The sequence below is a fragment of the Limulus polyphemus genome, unplaced genomic scaffold, assembly GCF_000517525.1.
Source record: "Limulus polyphemus unplaced genomic scaffold, Limulus_polyphemus-2.1.2 Scaffold4142, whole genome shotgun sequence".
Lineage (NCBI taxonomy): Eukaryota > Metazoa > Arthropoda > Merostomata > Xiphosura > Limulidae > Limulus > Limulus polyphemus.
Genome location: NW_013669752.1, coordinates 26,859 through 50,271, shown reverse-complemented (window position 1 = coordinate 50,271; position 23,413 = coordinate 26,859). Strand labels below are relative to the sequence as shown.

General features: G+C 31.4%; 1 protein-coding gene across 1 annotated transcript in view; it reads right to left on the bottom strand.

Annotated features, from left to right (window-relative positions):
- The window catches only part of LOC106470652 (probable E3 ubiquitin-protein ligase makorin-1), a 31,891-nt gene extending 8,798 nt beyond the window's left edge, over window positions 1-23,093 (bottom strand). Inside the window, exons 1-7 of the mRNA XM_013931216.2 lie at window positions 22,989-23,093; window positions 16,927-17,055; window positions 9,292-9,476; window positions 8,652-8,768; window positions 6,602-6,822; window positions 5,692-5,906; window positions 925-1,035 (exon numbers count right to left, since the gene is read on the bottom strand). Of these exons, the coding sequence (XP_013786670.1) occupies window positions 925-1,035; window positions 5,692-5,906; window positions 6,602-6,822; window positions 8,652-8,768; window positions 9,292-9,476; window positions 16,927-17,055; window positions 22,989-23,023 (1,013 nt within the window). The 5' untranslated portion in view covers window positions 23,024-23,093. The remainder of the gene's footprint in view (window positions 1-924; window positions 1,036-5,691; window positions 5,907-6,601; window positions 6,823-8,651; window positions 8,769-9,291; window positions 9,477-16,926; window positions 17,056-22,988) is intronic.
- Between the last annotated feature and the right edge of the window lie 320 nt (window positions 23,094-23,413).

Below are 23,413 nucleotides of genomic sequence, written 5' to 3'. Positions count from 1 at the left end.
GCACCATGAAAGGAGTTAATCTTGGTATAATGGTTGATCAGTCTCTTAAGCCACCCAAGCAGAGTGCTGTTGTTAGTGGTAGGGCAAATAGAATTTTAGGTTGTATCTACAGATATATTGAATGCAAGTCTAAAGAGGTTATAATTTCATCGAATAGGTCACTGGTTAGCCCACATTTGGAGTCTTGAACTCCTTACCTTAGGAAGGACATAGAATTATTGGAAAGGGTTCAGAGAAGGGTTACTAGAATGGTACCTGTGATGGAGGGGGTTGTCATATGAGGAGAGGTTGAAATCTCTCAAATTGTTTTCTGTTGAAAAAAGAAGAATTAGGGGGGATCTGATTGAGGTGTTTAAGTTTGGAATGGGTAGTGTTGATGCATCCTCTTTTTTTCATATGTAACAGTAAGAATAGTAGGACAAGGGGACAGTTATATTTTTCTAATAGGATGGTTGGCCTTTTGAATGGGTTGAGTTTAAGAGAAAGCTTGATAACTATATGAGTGATAAGGGCCAGTTTTAAGATTTTTTTTTTATAGTTTTAGTTTAGATTATAGGATGGGATAGTCAAGATGGAACAATAAGTCCCTTGTTGTCCCATAGCATTATGTTATGTTATTTTGTTCTTTCTGAGAAAAACAAATTAAAGGTTAAACATGTGTTCCTTTTTTGGTACATGTTGCCTTTCCTATTCTCTACAATATTCAAACCTCTTAGATACTGGAAAAACAAAACTACAGCCCCTGTGGACAGTTTGACAGGGGCTATCTACAGCCTTCATACTTTTTTCAAACACAAAGTACTGCTGTTAGAAGATAAATTTCTTTTATAATATATTATTAATTTTACAATCTATCTTTAATGAGACATCTAAGATACTTTCAGGATTTGAAATGCTAGAAACCAAACTTCTAAGTTTTTCTACCTCAAGGCTTCTTTGTAATTTTCAATTATTTTCTTCTTCTCTTCCTTTTCCTCCACCCAATATTGGCTTGGTGTAACAAAGTCTGATGGAACTCTACATTCCGGACAGGCTCTGTACAGGTATACATTATTAAGATTACCAATACAACATTATCAGTCTGACAGATTCCCAAAGCTAAGCTGACATACAGATAAATGCAAAAACTCTGATAAATCAAGTTGGACAAATAAATATATATAGTGATAAGTTGAATAAACCCTGATATGTCATGATTTGGGGTATGTGTGTATGGCAATAAGCATCTTGTAACTATTACAGTATGATTCACTGTAAGATTAAAAATAAGATATAAGATTAAAAATTCATTGCTATTACGTTTTACATGTGACCTACTTCCTTCATCACTTACTGACTTAGCTTGCTCACCTTGAAGAAAGCAGGCATTTTATTCCTGTGTGCTATAAGTGAGCATAGTCACTAACAAGCCCTAATGTTCTTGAACATTTTGGACATTACAAGTCACTTAGAAGCTTGAGCAAGCAACAACTATATCATTTTCAAAAAAAGGAAATATTCTCAAACTTACATTCATTTAGTATTACAACTACACAGCACGTGAATAGAATAAACCTAAAAATATAAATCTTTCTCACCTGTCTATGTGTATCAGTTTGAAGCTTCACATAAAATCTCATTATTTAATTTATATTGAAGTGTAAAAGACATTTTAATTCTAGTAATAAATAACCTTATAAAATTAAATTTATTTCCTTTGAATTTAACTTGGCATTAATTTTTTGCTTTTCATTAAAACATAAGCCTTAATTAGCTTTACAAAGCTTCAATTAGTTTAAATAATAAATTATATTCTACTGTATACGTTTGATATTATAGAGAGTACAGATTGTTGTTGAAATATTTATATTGTACATTAGAATTTATTATTTAAGCCAAATAAGCAAACTGTAACTGACAATGTAAAGACTATAAAAACAAACTGTAACTGACAATGTAAAGCTTCTTCAGGAGTGTTCCACTATAAAAAGGAACACTCCTGAAGAAGCTTTACATTGTCAGTTACAGTTTGTTTTTATAGTGGAACACTCCTGAAGAATCTTTAGAGTGAGATGTTAAGTGTACAATTAAATAAAGTATATTTAACATCATAAGATTGTTTATTACTAGAATTCATCTTATAACTCATCCTACAGATAAACCATGTCATTCTTGAAGATATGGTTATATTTCAGTCTAATTTACTACTTTTAGAGCATAATACAGCACCCAAGCACCAACCTCAACCTTAATTTTAACATAAGTGTATTTAACCAATTTTAGCTATTACTGTTTCTCAGCCTCAGCTGCCATGGTTTGATATAACTGCCTGTATCTCATAAATGAGGTCATATGCTATTCAACTAAAGATGTAATGAAAGCTCTCTTTCTATTCTCTTTAACCATATACATCAATATGGCTTCTAGTTTAGCAGCTGTGTAGAGATGTTGCTATAACAAAAGATATTTGTAAACAACTTCTACCACAATTAAAACTTTCAAAAACCTTGGTTGATTATATTATTTTTCACTTGAGTTATGATGTTGCAGTACAGTGAGACATAAATTTTGCATTTGAGTGCATCATGTTCAATTTTATCAAGAAAGCAGCTTTTTATTAGGCCATATTCACATTGGGCCTTATCTGTTTGATTGAGCAGAGAAAATAATCAAAAAGAAATGTAATATATATATACATACACACGAATTAATATAAGTTTAAAACTTTATATATATTAAATAACTCTTTACTTATCTTTACTGCATGCGAAAGATTACAAACATAGTGAAACTGAATACAGTTTTCTTGTCTTGAGACAAAATTTAGCTTTATAGACTAAAAAAATGTTCTTGGAAAGTGTTACAAAATGTAGGAAAGACAAAATAAGAATTTGTAACTGAAATCTAAAATAAATGTAAGTGCTTTTAATTCACAACTTTCACATCATCAAGCAAGCATTCTAACGTAGCAACCAACATGTACAAATTCACAACTTTCACAGCATCAAGCAGGCATTCTAACAAAGCAACCAACATGTACAAAGTTACAACTTTCACAGCATCAAGTAGGCATTCTGACATAGCAACCAACATGTACAAATTCACAACTTTCACAGCATCAAACAGGCATTCTGACATAGCACCCACGTTTTACTTTTATCCTGAGCTAACATGTGTTAATAAAACAAAAAAATAGTACCATATAAAAATCTTTACTTAATAGCTTTAAAAACTTCTCTAAAACAAAGAAACATGTTAAAAATTGAAACAATAAATATTAAAATATTTCTATGCTATTATTATGCTTAAATTCAATCTTCAGTATTAAAATCTCAAAAAAAAAGTTAGTTCATAATATTCAAACTACAAAAAGCCACATTGGCTAATGTTTTTTGTAGTTCAAATATTAGGAACTAACTTTTTTCTTGAGATTTTAATGCTGAAGATGAAATTTAAGGAAAATTCAAAACATCTGTATTGAAATATGTTTTTTGGTATTACCATGTTTTCTATATATATTATGCTTAAATTGAAATTTTTAACATATATCGCTGGTATCATATTGAATGCTGAAATACACAGCCAGGTTTAACAGCTATATATCTACTAATTTTGAATAAAACAATTTAACTCTCTCAACAAGAGCTCAGTCAATTTGATCAACCACATGACCTCTTTGTATTCATTTAAAGTCTTTACAGATTTAATACTTCTAACTTTCAGTACAGTGTGTATATCTTATCAAAATCTGGCAAACTTTCATTTAACATTATAAGTCTTTCACATACAAAAAAACATAATTTTTAGTAAAGTATTTTTAATAAACTAAAATAAAGATTTGTCCATGAATATATTGAGTATTTGTTTTGAATAGTCCGTGTGCAAAGTAATTTTCATGTTAAGATCAAAAATATGTTTCCTCATCTCAAAAATCTAAAATTTCCTTTGTGTAATCCCTAAAACTTCCTAAATACATCTCAAACGTTTTTTTTACAGTAAAACATTATATTTTATCTGTTACTTTCTCTAACCTATTTCTACATGGGATCGGTCAATTTGACTGATCTCATAACCACCAAAAAATAAATCTAAATTACCCTTTTTTTCTTTATAGAAAGACTTCAAATTATAACATGAAACTACATTCATTTATTCTAAGGTAGCTTTAAGCTTGTAACAGTATACATATATTTATGATTAAATTTTATTGTTTTTATTGCTCTTTGAACTGTGTCTAATTACTATCTGCACCATTATAAGTTGTAACTCACTCAGAGCACATGCAGCTCACATTAAGCTATTGAATTACATTACCCATGAGCTACTACAAGCTGCATGTGTGAGTGCCTCATGAAACATTTATATTATTTATTTTATCTAACATAAAAAGTTCCCTATTTTTACATTTTACTTACTTATACAAAAATAAATAAAGGATAAACAAGAAACAAAGTACTAAACCAATCTCCTTTTTTTCTTGCTGTCAATTGTTGATGACAGTTAACCCTACTTTTTTATATTAATGGTAGTAATGCACTAAATAATTTTTATTTAATTAAATAATGCAACACAGAACATAGACTAATAACATGCAAATCATAGTCAATTTCCCCTAACTCTCAAAAGTTTTCTGGCTTTCTAACTATGCAACAAGAGTCATTACAAATTTATCCAAGATAGTCATTAACTTTCCCATGGGAACAAAGCTTGTACTCTGAATGAAATTGATGCTTATTTGTTCAGAACACAAAGTTATACAATACATCATTTGGTACATGAAAACCCTGACTTTCTATTAAATGTAAGACAGAACTATTAACAAATCCTGAAAGAAAAGATGTGACAGGTGGGTGTGGCAGGAAGGGTCTGATTTTCTATTTAATAACTCTAGAACTAAACAAAATTGAAGGCTATAAAAATTACGGTTTGTCTGAGCAATGACGATTTTGTAGTGAATTATTTACATTTAATTTCATACTTTTTGAAGATGTGGTGGATAAAATAGAGAAGAGAAGATGCACAGAGAAAATGTGTCATGTGTGTTGCAATAGGAAAAACTCAGGATTTTTTTTTAAATATTGCCTTATAGAATTAAGAACTTAAAACTTATAAACTATTAAAATATGGATTATTAGCCAAGATTTTATGCTATACTAATTGGTATAACTTAAACAAAAAGTAGTTTAATAAAACTTTGAATATAAGACACTAAAACTTTGTATCATGTGCAGTAAAGGATACCCATAGCGAGAGGGTTAAAGACATTAACAGAAGGACTGCAGATATGATGACTGAATAATTTAATTCAATAATTTTAATGGAAGTGCATATATATATCAACTAAAAGAATGATGAAGTTCAGTTACTTTTCAATACTGATAATTTTTATTCTTAAATAACTAAACAATCTAGCATAATGAACAAGCAACTTAAGATTTCTATTTCCAGACCCACAACTGTGTTTCACGTCAAACAATAAGCATAGACCAATCATCCATTTGATCTTTTCTTCTCTAAGATCAAAACATTTATTAATGATTATTTCAGTAATATGCAGTTGAACAAAGCACACTAAATGTTGAATAACACGAAGTGTAACCTTATCATAAAATGTTTTAAATGTGTCAAAAGATTCATGTTTGGCTAATTAACAAATTTAAAACATACTTTCTCTGAAGAGCCAACTTAGAGAATGTCAATTAAAACACTAACCTGATAATTTTTGATGAGAATTGTTTGGTGCTCCTCCACTTACGAATGCAACTAAGACAGAAGACATGATTACATTTTTCTAAAATTCCAAACCGCCTTTCCTTTGGTGGCTGTTTATCCAGCACAGTCTCCATACATATCCCACAACATTTCCCAACACTCCGCTGAATAGCAAAAGAGATTTCCATGTCTCGTTCCAATTCCTTTAAACACTCCTGGTAAAATCATCATCTAATTTGAATTTTATAATTAAATGTAAAATGAGCATTAAATTAACAATGACAAACACGTATAAGGAAAATAAAAACAAAACCAAAGACAACAACAGATCAGCCAAGAGTGAACTTGAACAAGATTGATTGACTAATTAGAAAATGTGAGTTAGAAGATAAAAAACAATAAAACAACAGTGACCAAACTATCTTTAACTCCATTTATATTGAATAGTTATTTATGAAATGTGTGTTAGAAGATAAGAAACAATAAAACAACAGTGACCAAACTATCTTTAACTCCATTTATGCTGAATAGTTATTTATGAAATGTGTGTTAGAAGATACGAAACAATAAAACAACAGTGACCAAACTATATTTAACTCCATTTATACTAAATAGTTTTTATGAAACACGAGTTAGAAGATAAGAAACAACAATTACTTTCTTTAATAACATGAAAATTATATTGTTAAACTGTTTTGTTTTTCATTTCATGAAAGTTTTCAAAAAATTTAATCTACTTCATAGTTCTACATTCCATTAATATTATTTTATTTAAACAAATGCACAGGTGTGTCAAATGATTAGTAATGCTGGAGCGTTCTTACACAGAAAACATTCCAGATAAAACATAAAAGCTTATAGAGAACGTGAAAAAAACAAATGAACTTGTTTGCTAGAAGGATATACTTACATCTCGATGTTGATTTCTCTGTTTCTCATCTTGAGGATGTAAAATATCTCTACCACAGATATCACACACATCTCCATGTAAGTAGTCACAGTCAGCTCCAAATGAACATTCATAACCCAGATTGTATGGACACAAAAGACCATAAGAATTAGAAGGTAGTGTCGGTGAATGATGAACACCATCGTTTGATTTTACCTTATCCACACAAGACTGGATTAAGGCTGTAAAAACCACAATTAATACAAAACATTTCTGACATTTGGATGATGAATAAAAACTCAAAGTAAATAAACTGATGATTCCAAGTAACACACAGCAAAGGATATAAAGATGAAATATGAGGTGACCCACAAAGATCCTGAGGGAGGAATTATCCATGACAAAGTCAAGGAGTAAGCCATAAAGTCCTAGTATGCCACACTAAAAGTAAGAGTAGATGTAGTAAACATAAAAAACACAGAACTGTAGAAGAGAATGACAATTAAAAAACATGCTAAAACCCTAATTAACCTCTGCTGGCAAGCTTCCTACACAGCCAGACATGCTAAAGAGTCAAAGGAACATAAAGCGACACAGTATAGAAACAACAGCAGTAAGACCCATATGTAATAAAGACATCATAGCAGATACAAGATCCGGATTAAAATAATCAAAATAAGAATAATTAATAGTACAAAAAAGAGTGTTTCAAAACAAGACAAATCATAGGATACAGGGAAGAAAACTAATGATGGGTAAATGTAAAAACCAAGGAAAGATCTCAACCCCAAATCAAACATAGGGTCACAAACTTGAGAAGGAAAAATGATATTTCTAGGATCTTGTATTGGATCTTCAACAAAGTTATAAAAATTCTGATAGTAGTGAACATAGGTGCATCAAAAAGAATGCTGTAGTAAAAATAACAGACAGCAACACTATAAACAAGAAAATCTAAATTATGGCATGGAAGCATAAATTATGTAAATATCCTGAAATTTGCACAATAAATCATGTGGAAGGTTGGAGAATTGTGGATACTGATGATACTGATACTCTGCAATGTGTAAATGAAAATCAAAAATTTTTAGTTACATCTTTTGTTAACAACATGAGAGCAACTCAACAAAGAAAGGCTTTCAGTATTCAGAGGTAGGTCTACCTGATATCAAAACTCTGGCTAAAATCACAAACACTCAGGTTAAACAAAACCCGTGGTACTTATATGAAAGCTCAGAATAAACTGTTAACAAGAAAAACTCACCAGCAACAATCAAATCATTTCATCAGAGAAATATTTTAGTGTTATGGATGAAAAATGACAGAAATAAAAAACAAAACTACGATAGGATTCAATACAATAATGTAAAATGAATAACATTAAGAATAAGGAACCTTTATAGAGATAATATATCAAATAAAAATCCAACTACTTTGTCTATCATGTGAATAATAAAATGAAACCTATCATCTTGATCTATCATCTAAATATCTCTTAAGAAAGAATGACATAACAAAGGTTGCTATTTCCTTTTTGTTAGCAATGAAATTATTAGTCTTAACTAATGACTTAAATATGTACAGCGTGTGTATTTAATATTATTCCTCAAACTATAAACCAACTTCTGCCACCATTTCCATATAATAAAAAGAGGCCATTTCAAAAATGTTAAACATTAACTGCACCTTTACCATTTCATATTTTATTATTTAATGTTAATTTAAAATTTTAGTAACCTTCTGATGACCAGTATTTTCTACACACACATATACATATTCAAAATAAGAAAATTAATTATGAACTCATATATAAACAGACAGTATTGCACTAAATAAGTTTGTAATGTACAGAATTTTAGAAGCAAAATTAACAAAACTGAAGTTCAAGAAAGGTACGTCTCATCCATGTACAGGTGCATGTATGCTACAAAATCTCTGAAAGAACATTTACACAGATATTTAACCAGAAGACTTGAACATGAGTTTCATTGAATTGTGGAAATGTCAGATTTAGTACTGTGTGTATATTATGACATATTTTCACTTTAACAAACAGAAATGAATTGCTTACAGCAAGGTACAAACTCTGGGGCATTAACCCATTCTGATGAAACTGGCACAATAGATCCTTCCTCTCCTATCCCACTATCAGCAGATTGGCTTTGGTTCTTAAGTATAGTCATTCTACCTGGAAGACAAACACTCATTTCATAATTATGTTCTTCTAACATTAACTTTCAAACAACGTGGACAGAAAGGGATTTCTTCTTTACTTAATTTTTACTCCATTTTAGATATTAAATATGTGAAGGAGAAAGCATTATCAATAGGAAAAAAAATTTCTTGGTCTAGAGAATTCAGTATGAAAATCTTCTGAATGTTTAATGAAACGTGTTTCTATCCTAAAAATTAGTGAAGATTAAAATAAACAAACCCCCATATAAAATAGCTACTCATTAATTATTAGCACAACAATATGGGTAGACAGCTAGAAGCAGTTGAGTGGCAGGAGAGATGGATACTTAAATCAGTATTTCTTAATGCCATCTCAATTATACAACAGTAGATGTTTCTGAGATACAAGGCTTAATAAGTACTTTTATACAATCACTTTAATAAAGGCATCAATAAAACAGTTAAGCAAAGCAATTATAAAGCTTCTGTAGCCAGTGTAAGTTGTAATGGGATTGCCAGGACTTTGTACAACTCACTCAATAATGATTCTGAACTTGGAGAAAGATCAGAGTTAGAAGACTGTGATGCAGTCGTTACCAGCTGGTTATGTTTTATTCCCTGTGATAAACATGAAGGTTGTTGTCCAAGAACTCTGTCTGTCTGTCCACTAGTAGTCTGTGATTGGTTGAAAAGAAACCTGGTGGGATGAATGTGTTCATACCTGAAAACATTTCAAAAACCAAATAAACCCAAAATAATTTAACAATTTCTTACCCATTGACCAGCTATTGAATACATAAGTTTAATAAAAACCTGAAAACCAGTTTGCTACTTTTACATATTTTTTTAAATAATTTATGAGTAAGCATTTGCAGACTCAAGTGATGTCTAGTTGAACTCACATGCCAAGATTACTGTGGAAAGTACTTTACTTACTCCAGGGTTCAGAATATTACTTGCTGGTAATAGAGTGATAACTGTGATAAGTATCTAGTTACTCCAGTATTCAGACTAGTGATATTACTCCATAGTGTGATGCTGATAATAAAGTGATGACTGTGGAAAGTTAACATTTTCTTAAATCAAAAATGTATTTCCAATCATACTTACCTCTTACCACACTACAGCTATTACTTGACTGTTAGGGTTTCTTCCTTTGCACATCTAAACACTGGTCTGATGTTTTCTTGCTTGCTCCAGTCTTTTATTCTCCACTTAATTGCCCTTGGCAATACTTGTCTCCTGACATTCTCAACCTATGTCAATGCACCTTCTACCCTGATAACGTATATAAGAACCTCATTCAGATAATATTATCACTTTTTTCTAGACAAAGCATTCACTAATGGGTTTCTCAGTACTACCACTGTTGGAGATACTTTGAGCATTCTTCATGTTACCTAGTTGTTTCATGTAAAGAAAAAAAAAAAAAATTTGGCAAGCCGATATACGACATGAATTCCCAGGTTATTGTCTCCAGCATGGAGGCAAATCAGGTATCCCCTATCCAATCTCTGATATTTAGCATCGTTCAACAGTCTGGAGTATTTAACGCTGTCCATGAACTTATTCATTGTGAGATGCAGACATATATTCAGTCTCTTAATTGTCCTTGGTGATATTTGTCTTGTGATACTTTCCTCCTACATCAATGCACCCTCTATACTGGTACTGTATATGAGCACCACCTTCAGATAATATCACTTTTTCGAGACTGACACAATCCACAGTCAGTCTGTAACACAGGCTCTTAGTGTGGGAGGAAGTAAGTATAATTAAAAATAGATTTTTGATTTATGAAATTGTTAACTTCCAAAACATACTTACATCTGCTCACACAATAGCTAGAATCCTACATTGATAAGGTGGAGGGGTCAGTGAAAGCATTATTCATACAGAAAGTGTCTACATAGATCGTGGGCATACCAACAGAAGATTGGCATCCTAGTGGGTGAACCATGCTACATCCAGAACAGGTATGCTCTACATCCAGAACATAATTCATGCACTGTAAGTGGAATTTGACATGATCCATCATCATTATTGGCCAGGCCCCAACCAGATAGCCAAGGGTCCATTGCTTGGGGTTGGATTTATAGGGCCATGGTCCCTAAAAAATCTCACATTGGTGGCTAGAGAATTCGTACATAATATATATATATATATATATACTTGTGAGTGGATCCCAACCCGTAGCCATAGAGTGGTGCATTCCGAGCCACCAGAATCATGACGAGGAGGTAAGCAAACCTTGTCCTCAACCTGAAAAAGTCCAAAAGGCAACACCCCAAACTCGAAATGATGGGATCCTGTATGAAATATTAAACCTGATGAAACAGACCTCATCCAGTTCTAGAATTATGAACACTCATCCCTTGAATTATGGGGAGGACGTGGAACAAATTGTGCTTAATCAGAGGCCCAGGACAGAACCACTCTGCATTTGGAAGTACAAAGAGACATGAACAACGTACTAAACTAATATTGATCAAAAAGAAGGGCCACACTCAATCCAACCAGATAGCCGAGCATCAAATCTAAACCAGTATTACAAGTAGGTTCCCACATAGGCTGGTGCTTCTCCTACCCACTTTTGGGGGAAAAAAAAACATCCGAGGTCCAAGATAGGAGGGCCCCCGATCTAACCCTCTTATCCAAGAGGGAAAGAAATTCACTCGAACACTCTGGAGGAATAACCTCTGTCCACCATCCCGGTGATTGAAAAACAGGTGTGGTAAGGTTTCCCTAGCTCCACTAGTAGAATATATACGAGGGTAATGTGCATTGGGGAGTCCGGAGGAACAATGCTCTGGAAGCAGTGCAATAGGTAAACCAAGTTCCCTAATATTTAATAGCAAACCAACCCCCAATGATTGGCAGGGATGGGCAGAACCCTCTTATGCTTTACTCATGATAGATAGTTCATGAGTGGCAGTCCAGTATAGTACAATAATACCACCGGTCAGCCTCTAGGTGGTCTTATGGAACACCTCATTTCTACAGAGCCTGTTGCAACCTAGATAAAGTATACTGTGTGAGTAGTTGCTAGTGCAGAATTGGTTTGATAAAAGCACACATGCTTGGGCAACACTCACCACAGAGTGGGATCCTGTAAAAAAGAGATAAAGGACACTGAAAAGTAAAGAAGAGACAATATTAGCAATGAAGATACTAACACCTCCTTATAATCTAGCATATATGGTTAAGATAGCTACATGGTGTAGTCAAAAACTCTCAAAGGAAGATACTGCCAGATCATGCAAGTAATGTGAGATAAAAGTATTGGAGGAGGTCTACATGCCAGCCCACACTATGTCCTCCAGTGGGGAATTCAACTAGGCTACAAATGACATAGAAAATAGATAAATCTGATGAGATATGACTTGCAGAAGTTTCTTCACCTCCAAAGAGGGCCCAAAATAAACGACATGGACCAATTTTCTTACTCACCTTAACAAGGTAACCAGGAATAAATCCCAGGAATCTGAAGGATCCCAACAAATAAAAAGTTGTTGTGAAGCACCTTTAAATGCAACCTAACACTTCAAGGCCCTCACTGGACATAACAAACAACTGGGATCTGATTGGTCAAAAAGATGAGAATCAGCAAAAAGGATTTAGCTACTTCCCTGGCTGCTAGTATCATAGGTAAGAAGGACCTGTCTGGATACAGGATGTTGGTAGAATGATAAAGCATCCTGTGCACATGCAGCACAAACAACTCCGACTGATAATGTCTGCAGTTCAGCAGCAATAAAAACTAAACCATAAGGAAAAAGTGATACATGGTACATGAGGTTAAGGGCTCAAACAGATGTTGAGAAAGAGCATGTAATACCACCTTGATATCCCAGTTAGGTAGCTGAAACAGTCATTTGGAAAGAAGGACCCTAAATGACTTGAGGAGGCCAAAGGGCATTGGCGAATACGATAATTTTCCTCTCGCGTAACTGAAGGTAGTCAATAAGGCCACTTTATATAAGGAAATTGTGGAATTGTGTTCAACCTCCTCACAATACACCATTGTCAATAGGTGTGCCATTTCCACTGAGAAATGTCCATCGTGGGACTACACAAAGACTGAGACAGATACATGGCATCCTTAGAAGTTCCCTGATGCCATGTGAAGGACCACATAACCTCCATGCATGAAGTTTGAGCTTCAGAATGGCTGGGGGTATAATGTAAGATCATGGCTGCCATGACCGAGATGGCCAAAAAGGAAGTGGATGAGGTGGACACACCTGAAGGTACTGCAGAAGTATAAACCAGGGTTGAGCTGGCCAGTCCAGTGCTATCAACAGAACTCAACAAGGGGTTGAACAAATCATAGCTAGTACTCTGGGTACCATAAGAATCAGTGGGAAGGCACAGAGGTGCAATTGTGTCCAGTCCTGACAGAATGCATCTATTGCCACTGTCCGAGTGTGAGGTCCCAAATAACAAAATGCCAGTAGTTGAATGTTCCAATGAGTGGCATATGCATAGACCATCAGTGTCCCGAAATGAAAATAAATCCAATGGAAAACCTCGCAATGCAGCATCCATTCTGTTGGTAGAATCTGGTTGGGTTGAGACAATTGATCTTCCACCACGAATATGGCAAGCTAGTAGGATGATATGATGGGAGTGGACCCAATAAAAAAGATCCAAAGTGTGAAAACTCAATTTACCAACTGAAGAAAAGAATTAGGAGGCAGCTGATCCTAATTTGGCCTCCTCAGAAACCAACAGAATAAAGGAAGGTGCCGGAAAAAGCAAATCTAAGTTCTCTCCAGAATGTCCAGGATCGCCCACATGCACAGCCTCAGAGCCACCTGGAGAAACATCCCCAGACTAAATATATATCTCATCTCACAAAGAATAAGGTCATGTACAGCATCAACTAATAGTGACTCCACCCTCTGACAATGCTAGGTATCAGATGTGGGATAGGAGAGACCCGAGTTGCTTCCTTGCCGGAGACAATAATCTGGAAATTCATGTCGTATATTGGCTTGCCAAACAATTCTTTTTTTCAAGAAACAACTAGGTAACACAAAGAATGCCCAAAGTATCTCGAATGGTCATAGTACTGAGAAACCCATTACTGAATGCTTTTTCAACAAAAACCGATAATATTATCTGAATATTATCGGATAGAGGGCGCATTGACATGGGTAGAGAGTGTCATGAGACAGATATCCAAGGGCAATTAAGTGTGGAATAAAAGACTGGAGCAAGTGAGAAAAAATCAGACCAATGTTTATATGGGCAAAGGAAGGAAAGTATGTTTAGGAAGTATTTTAGTGACTCCAGTACTCAGACTATGATATTACCCCATGGTCTGATGCTGAAAATAAAGTGATGACTATGGAAATTATTTTACTGACTCCAGTATTCAGACAAGTGATATTACCCCAGAGTCTGATGCTAAAAATAAAAGTGATGACTATGGAAATTATTTTACTGACTCCAGTACTCAGACAAGTGATATTACACCCGAGTCTGATGATGGTAATAAAGTAATAACTGTGGCAAGTAATTTACTGACTCCAGTACTGAGATTAGTGATATTACCCTAGAATCAATCCAATCCAATCTAATAAAGACTCATAAATGGATCATATACTGAATGGGAGTCCTTACTGACTTAGCAGCCTGAGTAGCCAACCGATATTAGCAGACTCCCCACAGAGAGGAGAGGTCATACAAAATGATACCTTCACTTTATCAATGACTAATGCAGTATGATGTTTATAGTGTCATTATTGTTGGCAGCAGCATTTTAATGGCTTATTGTAGTTTCTATTCCAATCATTATTTGATAGTATAAAATACATCAAGTATGGCTGAAATATAACCACATACATTTTACCAAAAAAAAAAACAAATAATTAATTAAAAAAGATATAGAAAAAATACATGCCTACACTTTATAATTTTTATAAATCTGCCAAAAAAATTATATTAAACATCCATCAGTGAAAAAGAACATTTAATTTCAGTTTCTTTGTTTAAAACATAATTAAAAATTTCTGATAAAAAGGTGAATTTCTAATTAAAAAAAACATCTTTCTTACTTTTAGGAAACTCAACCAGACATCAACATTTATGACTTTGGTATTTAACTGACAAGGTAAAGTTTGGATTTGGTGTGAATCAACTTTTCCAGAACTTCATGTCAACATGATTAGTTGTGCTTCTTCAACATTAAAGTTTGATGTATCACAGGAAACAATAACAATAGTATTACCATATTTAGACAACAGCAACAGTATATAATAATAAAGAAGTTGATTTTAATCCTGGATAGAAGTTATCTGCAGAGAGAAATTTGATGTATACTTGACTATCTCTTGCAAGAATAAAACATTTCATTTAATGCTGTAATATCTATGAAGAAAAATTGTTTTTATCTCTAAATTTGTAAATCCTTCTTGTAGGATGAATATTCAAGCTCCACCAGCATATTGAGGAAGACTGAAAACTGTTAAAGCACTACTATCACTAATTAGTCAAACTAAGGATGATGAGCAACTGAGAATTTGTAAAAATTGAACAAATGTAAAACTGAACCAACTTTTGTGACACCAGTTCTCCTCAATTTGTAAACTGTTAACTTTCTATTTATAATCAAAAGATTATACAGAATTATATTTATTAACCCTTCCATTATGGACTGGGTGGAATTTTGCAGGTTGTTGGTAAACATTACAAGGTTTTCATACACAAAATATCAGGTTTTTAAATTAAGTATTAAGATTTTTTAATTAAAGAGTTTCTCATAAACCATTTTCTTTTAGAATGTTTACTATCGAACATGCAAAACAATTTTGATCTTGAGATTAAAAATACTTTAATGCATTAGAACATTTTCAAATTTCACATGTGAAAGCTTTATAATCTCCAGATAATTATGAAATTTTTTTAGAAAAAAACTTTATATTTTATTTGTTATTTTCACTATATTTTTTGTTTGGGTTGGTTTGATTTGACAAACTTTGTAACCATCAAAAAATTAGGAAAAAATATACATTATGTTTTTTTCGTTCTAGAATGACTACAAATTATAACATGAAAACACAAATGTTTAGTCTAAGTAGCTTAAATCTCAAACATTATACATTTATATATATTTATTATTTTTATTATATTGACCTTTTTGGCCATGCCTGACTAACAATATAGAAGTTACAATGATGCAGTGCATGTTCACTCGTGTTACCATATCCAATAATACATAACTGACCTTTAGTCTTTACAAAGTGACCTGTCTTGGCTGTGTTTTAGTAAACTAGTATTTTGTAAAATACAGTCACATTTCAATTATTATACATCATAAATTACTATATCGATACCCTAAAATTCCACTATAATTTATCATGTGTATTTGGGTCTAAAAAATATGAAATTGAGGTCACTAAAGACTTACCTTATTGTTTGAAATCTTGTGTGAAAATAATGAAATTAGCACAATAACAAGTCAAAATGGCCGAGAAAACCACTAAGGGGACATTCTTAGCTTTTGATTTGTTATTCATGTCATACATAAAAGTAAGTGTATATAAGGGACCATTTCCAAAAATGGAAAAAGGTGCGTGGGGGGCCACTGTGTTTGATTCAGTGATATCTTAGCAAATAGAAAAGACAAGATGTTCTTATTTTATATTCTGGCTTGTCAATATTGGCAGATTGAGTTCCTAATTTGTACGAAACTGTAGATTTTGTATTTTGCCATCACAAACATCTAATTTGAACCAGTGCTGCATTCAACATACCATGTGACACACAAAAATTGATGTTTAGCTGTGTTTTTTAATATTTACTTTAAATTAGGAAATTAGATAATGTATAATACTAAAATTTGAATTATAATCTACAATTTGATACCAAACTTATTGATATAAATTCACAAAATAGTAGCTGAATAAAATTTTGAATGCAAGTCAACAAACACAATGACATGACGTTTGACACGTGACCTGTCGCAAAAGGGTTAATGTCTGTCTTATATTGGGCTATTATATTTATGATTATGTATTTGACAGTTGAAATTATATTAATTCTGGTCTATATTCCTGGTTTACCTTCTTTCAGTTCTTAATAAGCACTAAGTAATATTGTAATGTTTTACACCACATTCATAGACATAAATTCAAAACTTCTGCCATTCACATAAATATTTTTACCTGCAAACACTATCAAAAACACAGCGTCCTTGAAGGTAGTACCTACAAATAGTGTCTGGTCTTCCTGATGATCTGTCATGAGAAAAAGGGCAATTGTTTCCCTCTCTGCAAGCCCCATTGGCAAAATAACTACAAATAAAAAATCAAAATAATAAATCCTTAATAAAATGTTAGCTTTATCTGAATCTCAATATTGACTCCTTACCAATGGTAAAAGAGTTTCTTTAGTTTTCCAAAGTGAGGCATATTTTAATGCATTATTATAGTAAATGTATAGCAGTAACCTGGAAAATAAATTTAAAATGAAGAGAATTTCATCTGTTAGTGGCTTTCTTGCTGAAGTTGATCAAAGTTTCACTGCTAGGCATGGCTGTAACAAACAGTATGATATGGATAGAACATACGTAAAACAAGTCTAAAAGGACAACATAAACGTACAATGAATATAATAAATTTATGATCAGCTTATCATTCTTATGAGACTTTGAATGGCCAATAGCTCACCACTTTAATATAAAACATAAGTAAAGAGAATAAAAGAAATAATATAAAAAATTAACAAGTCTCAACATTAAAAATGATTTTACTGTCCTCTGTTAAAAAGTACATTATTTCTGAGTTTATGCAATCAAATTAACTTCTTTATCTCAAAAGTTCCATAACTAAATGTATTCTAAAAAATTTTGATAAGCCTTTACTCGAATTAATTCACAATATATATCTATGGTATAGCACTTTTAAACAATACTTACACAATTATGTATTTGGGAAAAAAATAAAGTTGTATATAATAGTTCAAAAGAAATATCAAAGAGTAAACTTACACCCTTATGTATTTCTTTACTCAATGTCTAAAGCACAGAGTTGTTTTGTAAATTCATATACTTATAACTATCATTAATTGTTGATATATTTCTTTTAGTAAAGTACCAAATACAGGATTCACAACAGTTCTCACATGGGTTATGATTACCTCTGGACTACAGTCCACAATTTCTATAAACAAAACTCTAAACAAAAGCCAATCACCTGGTGGAGACATTAAAGTTTTATTAATAATAACACATAAGCCCTTATCTTTCTTCCAGACCAAATATTTGTCCAACTTACCAACTGATCCCAGTTATTCTGTAGTACCTCAACTCATCTAAAGAGGAAATCCAATATCCCAAACACTTTTGGAAAGTCCACTTCCTAAAAGCACTAGGGTAATTGGATTTGTTTTATAATGCAAATGTTTTCTATTGACCTTGCATGTCTTAGAATATCATGACTCAATGCATCTAGAAACCCATAAGAGTATACTTTACTAATTTACAAATTCTGCTCCTATCAATATCATAAATGTAAATAAGAAAAAGGCCAAAGCACTGACCCTTCAGGCACTCCACTTGTTACAAGAATCCAGTATGATAAACTCTTAATAACAACCTTTTTCCTCTTCTATCCAACCAATCTATAATCCAATTAACTTTTTACAATTCCTATTTATATGATTTTTTTAGCTAATTTTCTATGTGGCACCTGGTCAAAAGCAGTGCTCACTGTATCAGTCAACATTTGTAATTATTTTATTACTTTGGTGATTATTTCAAAATAATCTACGATAAAAAAAATGGAGATTATTTTGTGACAGAAGCTGTTTTTCACAAAATCTAGCCTGAATATTCAAATATGGTATCTTACTTATTTACAACTATTATTGCTGGTCTAATAATCAAATTGACTACTGTATATCTTTCAAAGACACATCATTACATTGCTGCAAATTTCACCCACCATACTTTAAAGTTTTATTAATATTACTTTCTTTAACTGACTTCCAATTATTGGTTTAATTGCGGTTTTACACTTCTATTTACAGAACTGTACTTAGCAATATTGTCATCATGGTTGATTGGTTAAACATGCTACTAATTACTCATTCAGCCAATACAATAATTCATAATATCAAACTAGCTGGTTAATACAAGTCTATATTTTATAAGAAAAGAATGTTTTATGATCAGGAAGTATGAACTGCTTGTTTTTTCACAAACAAATGGGGAAGTGATGAACTAAATTACAGTAAATGTCAGAAACATCTGTCAGATTACAGATACCTTCTTTATGTTACTAAAAACTTGTTTAGCAAACTGCTGAAATGGAACTGGCTCTTAAGGAGTTAAGACGGAGTTACAAATAAATCATGTTTCAAAAAAAAAAGAGTGTTATTATTTTATTTCAAACTCAAGTTAGAACTGGCTTTCATGTATTCAAAAGGAGAAGAATATATACATCACCTATCAATAAAATGCACTTTATTTTTAAGTTTTTAATTTGGTCAATAGAATTAATATAATTATATCACTTGCCAATTATAAAAAAAAAAAGAGAAATGAATTTAAAAACTAAAATGAACATAGTGTTGTTATATTTTCATTTAAAAAAATTAATTAACTATTTTGATGAATACTTTCTTTAGCTCTTGACTGATTGCCTCATTTTTTATTTTTATTTTTTAAATGCCTTCAACAACTAACATTTTTAATAGGGTGTAAACAAAATATTAAAAATAAGAAAGTGGAGTATCAACTTGACAAGACTAAAGAGAAGATACTGAATATTGTAACTCGACAAAAAAGAAGTTTCATAGCTGAGAAAGAAAAAAAAGATTGTATTTATTGCATTTAGCTCTATCTAAGGAAATTAATGAAGACTGGATGGAATGGGAAAGGAAGTCATGGATAAATACACAAAAAAATTGCTACATGTAACACTACGTTGGACAAAAAGTTAAAAAGTTTATCAATTCAGAAAAAAAGAAATGAATGAAGAACATTATAAACTAGATTCATACAATAGTTTTTAAATAACCCTAAAGCCATAAATAAATTTGATTTAATACTAAATGATAAACAGATTAGTGTTTTAAACAGAGGTTTAAATTTCTCATTTAGTCCAAATAAAGGTGTTAAAAAAGATATCATAACTGAAATTGAAACTAACTTGAAAAAATTAAATGATGAAAAAGCTCGTATTATTAGAAGTGAATCTTGCACTTTACTAAATAATTTTAAGTTCAAAAATAATAATAAAAGGACTTTGAAATTTTGAAAAATTTAAAGGAACAAGATGTTGTCATTTGCAAGGTTGATAAAGGGGGACAAACTGTTATTCTTAATAAAAATGATTACGATTCTAAAGTTGAAGACATTTTGCAACATTAAACTTAATCTTATAAATAAACTTCATACAATAGTTAAAGAAAAAATTAAGAGTTGTGTAACTCTAACACCTTATGAAAAGCATCGTTCAATTCCCAGTAACTTTATTTTACCTAGATTATATGCCTTGCCTAAAGTTCATAAGATTGGTAATAATTTCAGACCTCTTGTATCCAATATTAAGAGTTCAACTTATAATGTAGCAAAATTTATATCTACAAAATTCTCATTTTTAAGGGATAAAAATAAATACACAGTTAAGAATTCGTTTGACTTTGTGGAAAGAATTAAGCATATAATTTTAGATCAAAAAGATATTTTGGTGTCATTTGATGTAGTGTCAATGTTCACCAAAGTACCTGTGAAAAAAGCTATTGTAAGTTTTGAGAAAAAAAACTGAAAGAAAATAATAATTCAGTCTTAATTCTTAATAATTCAGTCTTATAATGGATATGGTTATCCTGGTAGAAGTATGTGTTTAAAACTCATTTTTTCAAATTAATAATAAAGTTTATAAACAGAATGAGGGTTTAGTTATGGGTTCTCCTTTATCTCCATTATTGTGTGATTTATTTATGGACAGTTTTGAAAGTGAAGCATTAGAAAAAACAGATAAAAAAACCCTGAAGTTTGGTTAAGGTATGTAGATGACACATTTTTGATTTGGCGGTATAGTAAAGATGAACTAGCTAATTACTTTAATAACATTGATAATTCTATAAGATTTAATTATGAAGTTGAGATCAATGGTTGTTTACTTTTTTTGGATGTTTTAGTGAGTAAAAATATGGGTAAATTCGAAAATACCATTTATCATAAAGATTTCTCTGTAATCATTCCACCACATCAACAATCTTGTCACACTACATCTAAAAAAACCTGTTTTTTTACTCTTATGTGGATAGGATACTAAAATTATGTTGTAAACAGGATTATATTAATAATGAGTTATTGTTAATTAAGCACATGGCAGTGGAAAGAGGTTTTAATCCAGATGTTGTTGACAGAGCTTTCATAAAACTGAAAAACAGGGATAAAAGTATTAAGTTAATACCATTTGCTGAAAAAGTAAGAAAGAATGTTTAGTACTATCATATATACCTGGTTTATCTTGTCAAATAATGAAAACATTTAAAAAACAAATAAATATTTTTCCAATATACAAACCGATAAACAAAGTTAGCCATATTCTTAATACAACTAAAGATAAAATTGAGTTAATGGAAAAATTTGGCACATATAAAATATTATGTGGATGTAAAAAAGTTTATATAGAACAAACTAGAAGAAATTTAAAATTCAGAATGAATGAACATAAAAGAAATGTTAAAAATAATAATATTACTATTTCACCTTTAGCAGAACATATTAGTGAAACAAATCACACAATTCAATGGGAAAAAAAATTTATTTTAGCACAACCTGGATATTTAATTGATATGAAAATATGTAAATCTGTTGAGATAATTAAATGTAAAAAAATTAAATTTAAATTATTGAATAAAGATGATGGACCTGATGGAAATGTTGTTAGTAGATGGCGTGAAATTCTTTAATATGTAAATTGGTGATTTGATAATTGTATAAATAAGAGTTATTTTGCAAAACATTTACACTCCTGAGGATGACACAGTAATATAGATCAAAACATGTAGAGTATATGAAATTGTTTTTCTGTCTCATCGGGTTTTTACCACTTTTTATCCTGTACACTTTTTATAGAATTGTGTATAAAATAACTGTTTTTTAAAAATTTTGAGTTTTTTTAACATTGATTGTCTCATGTTTGACTTGTGTGCCAAATTTTGCTAGAATAATATATTTTGCTGGCAATTTAAAAATGGCCAGGTTGGGCACTGAAAAACTGTTGAAAAACTAATTAGACCAAGCCTACACCTTTCCATCATCTAAACAAATAACATACTCAAAAAATATTTAACAGATTAGTGAGACATAATTTGTTTAGTGAATCCGTGACAGTTTTCTTTAATATAACCATATATCACTAAATGATTTTGCAAGGCTTCTTTTACCAGACTCTAGAAATCCTAAAGATGATGTCATACAGACACTGAAACATATGTAGTCTCTTCAGGGCAAGTCCCTGTTTTTCATAACTAGTACTAATACTCATAGTAGCAATCTAGTTAAACAGTAACACTCATAACAACATTAATGTAACATCAAAAGTTACTTAAGTATGTTACAACTGCATTTGATTTATCCAATGAATTTACACTTTCGTCAATTTTCAAAAACTTGATAGGTATATTTAAAGTTTAAGTAAATTTCATTTGTATGATTGTACATTTACTTAGAAACTTGAACTTACTTAATATTTTTGCTTCCTTCTTTAAGTTTTTATGAAAACATTTCGTATTTCATTATGTGATGGTAATAGCGTTAGAACTAACTTGTGTAAACTGTAAACAAATAAGAGAGTACGTAGTAATTTAGTGAGTACCTAGCCGGATATTTGGACAAGTGTTACTTACTGTTACTGTTAGACGAGAAGTAGGAAAACTAAAAGTAAAGTTTGAGTTAACTAATAGTAATACTATGTAATAGTATTAAAGTTAAACACTAAATTTACATAACTTATAATATTATATTACTAATAATACTGTAATTTGTAAATAAGTACTTACACTAAAGTTAAACTGGAATTTGAAACTGAAAGTTGAATTTTCACTTTCCGGCCTACTTCTGAACAGAATACTTTGTCTCATTGATACTTCATTATGTTATTTTACGATGTATACAAACTTCTTCCTTAGCCAGGATTGTTACAGATCATAAATTAAGCACATATAATTGAAAATATAATAAATAAGTATTATAGTCTCTTTCACTTACCGACACAAAATTCCTCCGGAACCACCTTCCGCCATAACAATTTTTAAAGTTTTTAGTGCCGTTTGCTAGGGGGCGGCATAAAATAGGTTAAATAACATGAAATATATAGTTAACCGCGCAGGTAACAGAGACACAGAAATTAATAAATAGGTTATAAAATCGCAAAGATTTCTGGGAGATGACGTTTCTAAATAAAGCTCTTCGTCAGATCGTAAATGCTTAGAATAAAAGCGCATGTTCGTTTGAAAATTTCATGGGCAGCATTTCGAACCTTAAGTTACAAAATTCTTTAAAATATACATCTGACGTATATAATATAAATTAATAAAATTTTAAAAGGACAAAAAGGAGCTTATTAGCCCATCAGTATGTCCCTTCCAGCTGCCACCTATCACCAGTCAATGAATCAAATGATCTAAATCTCC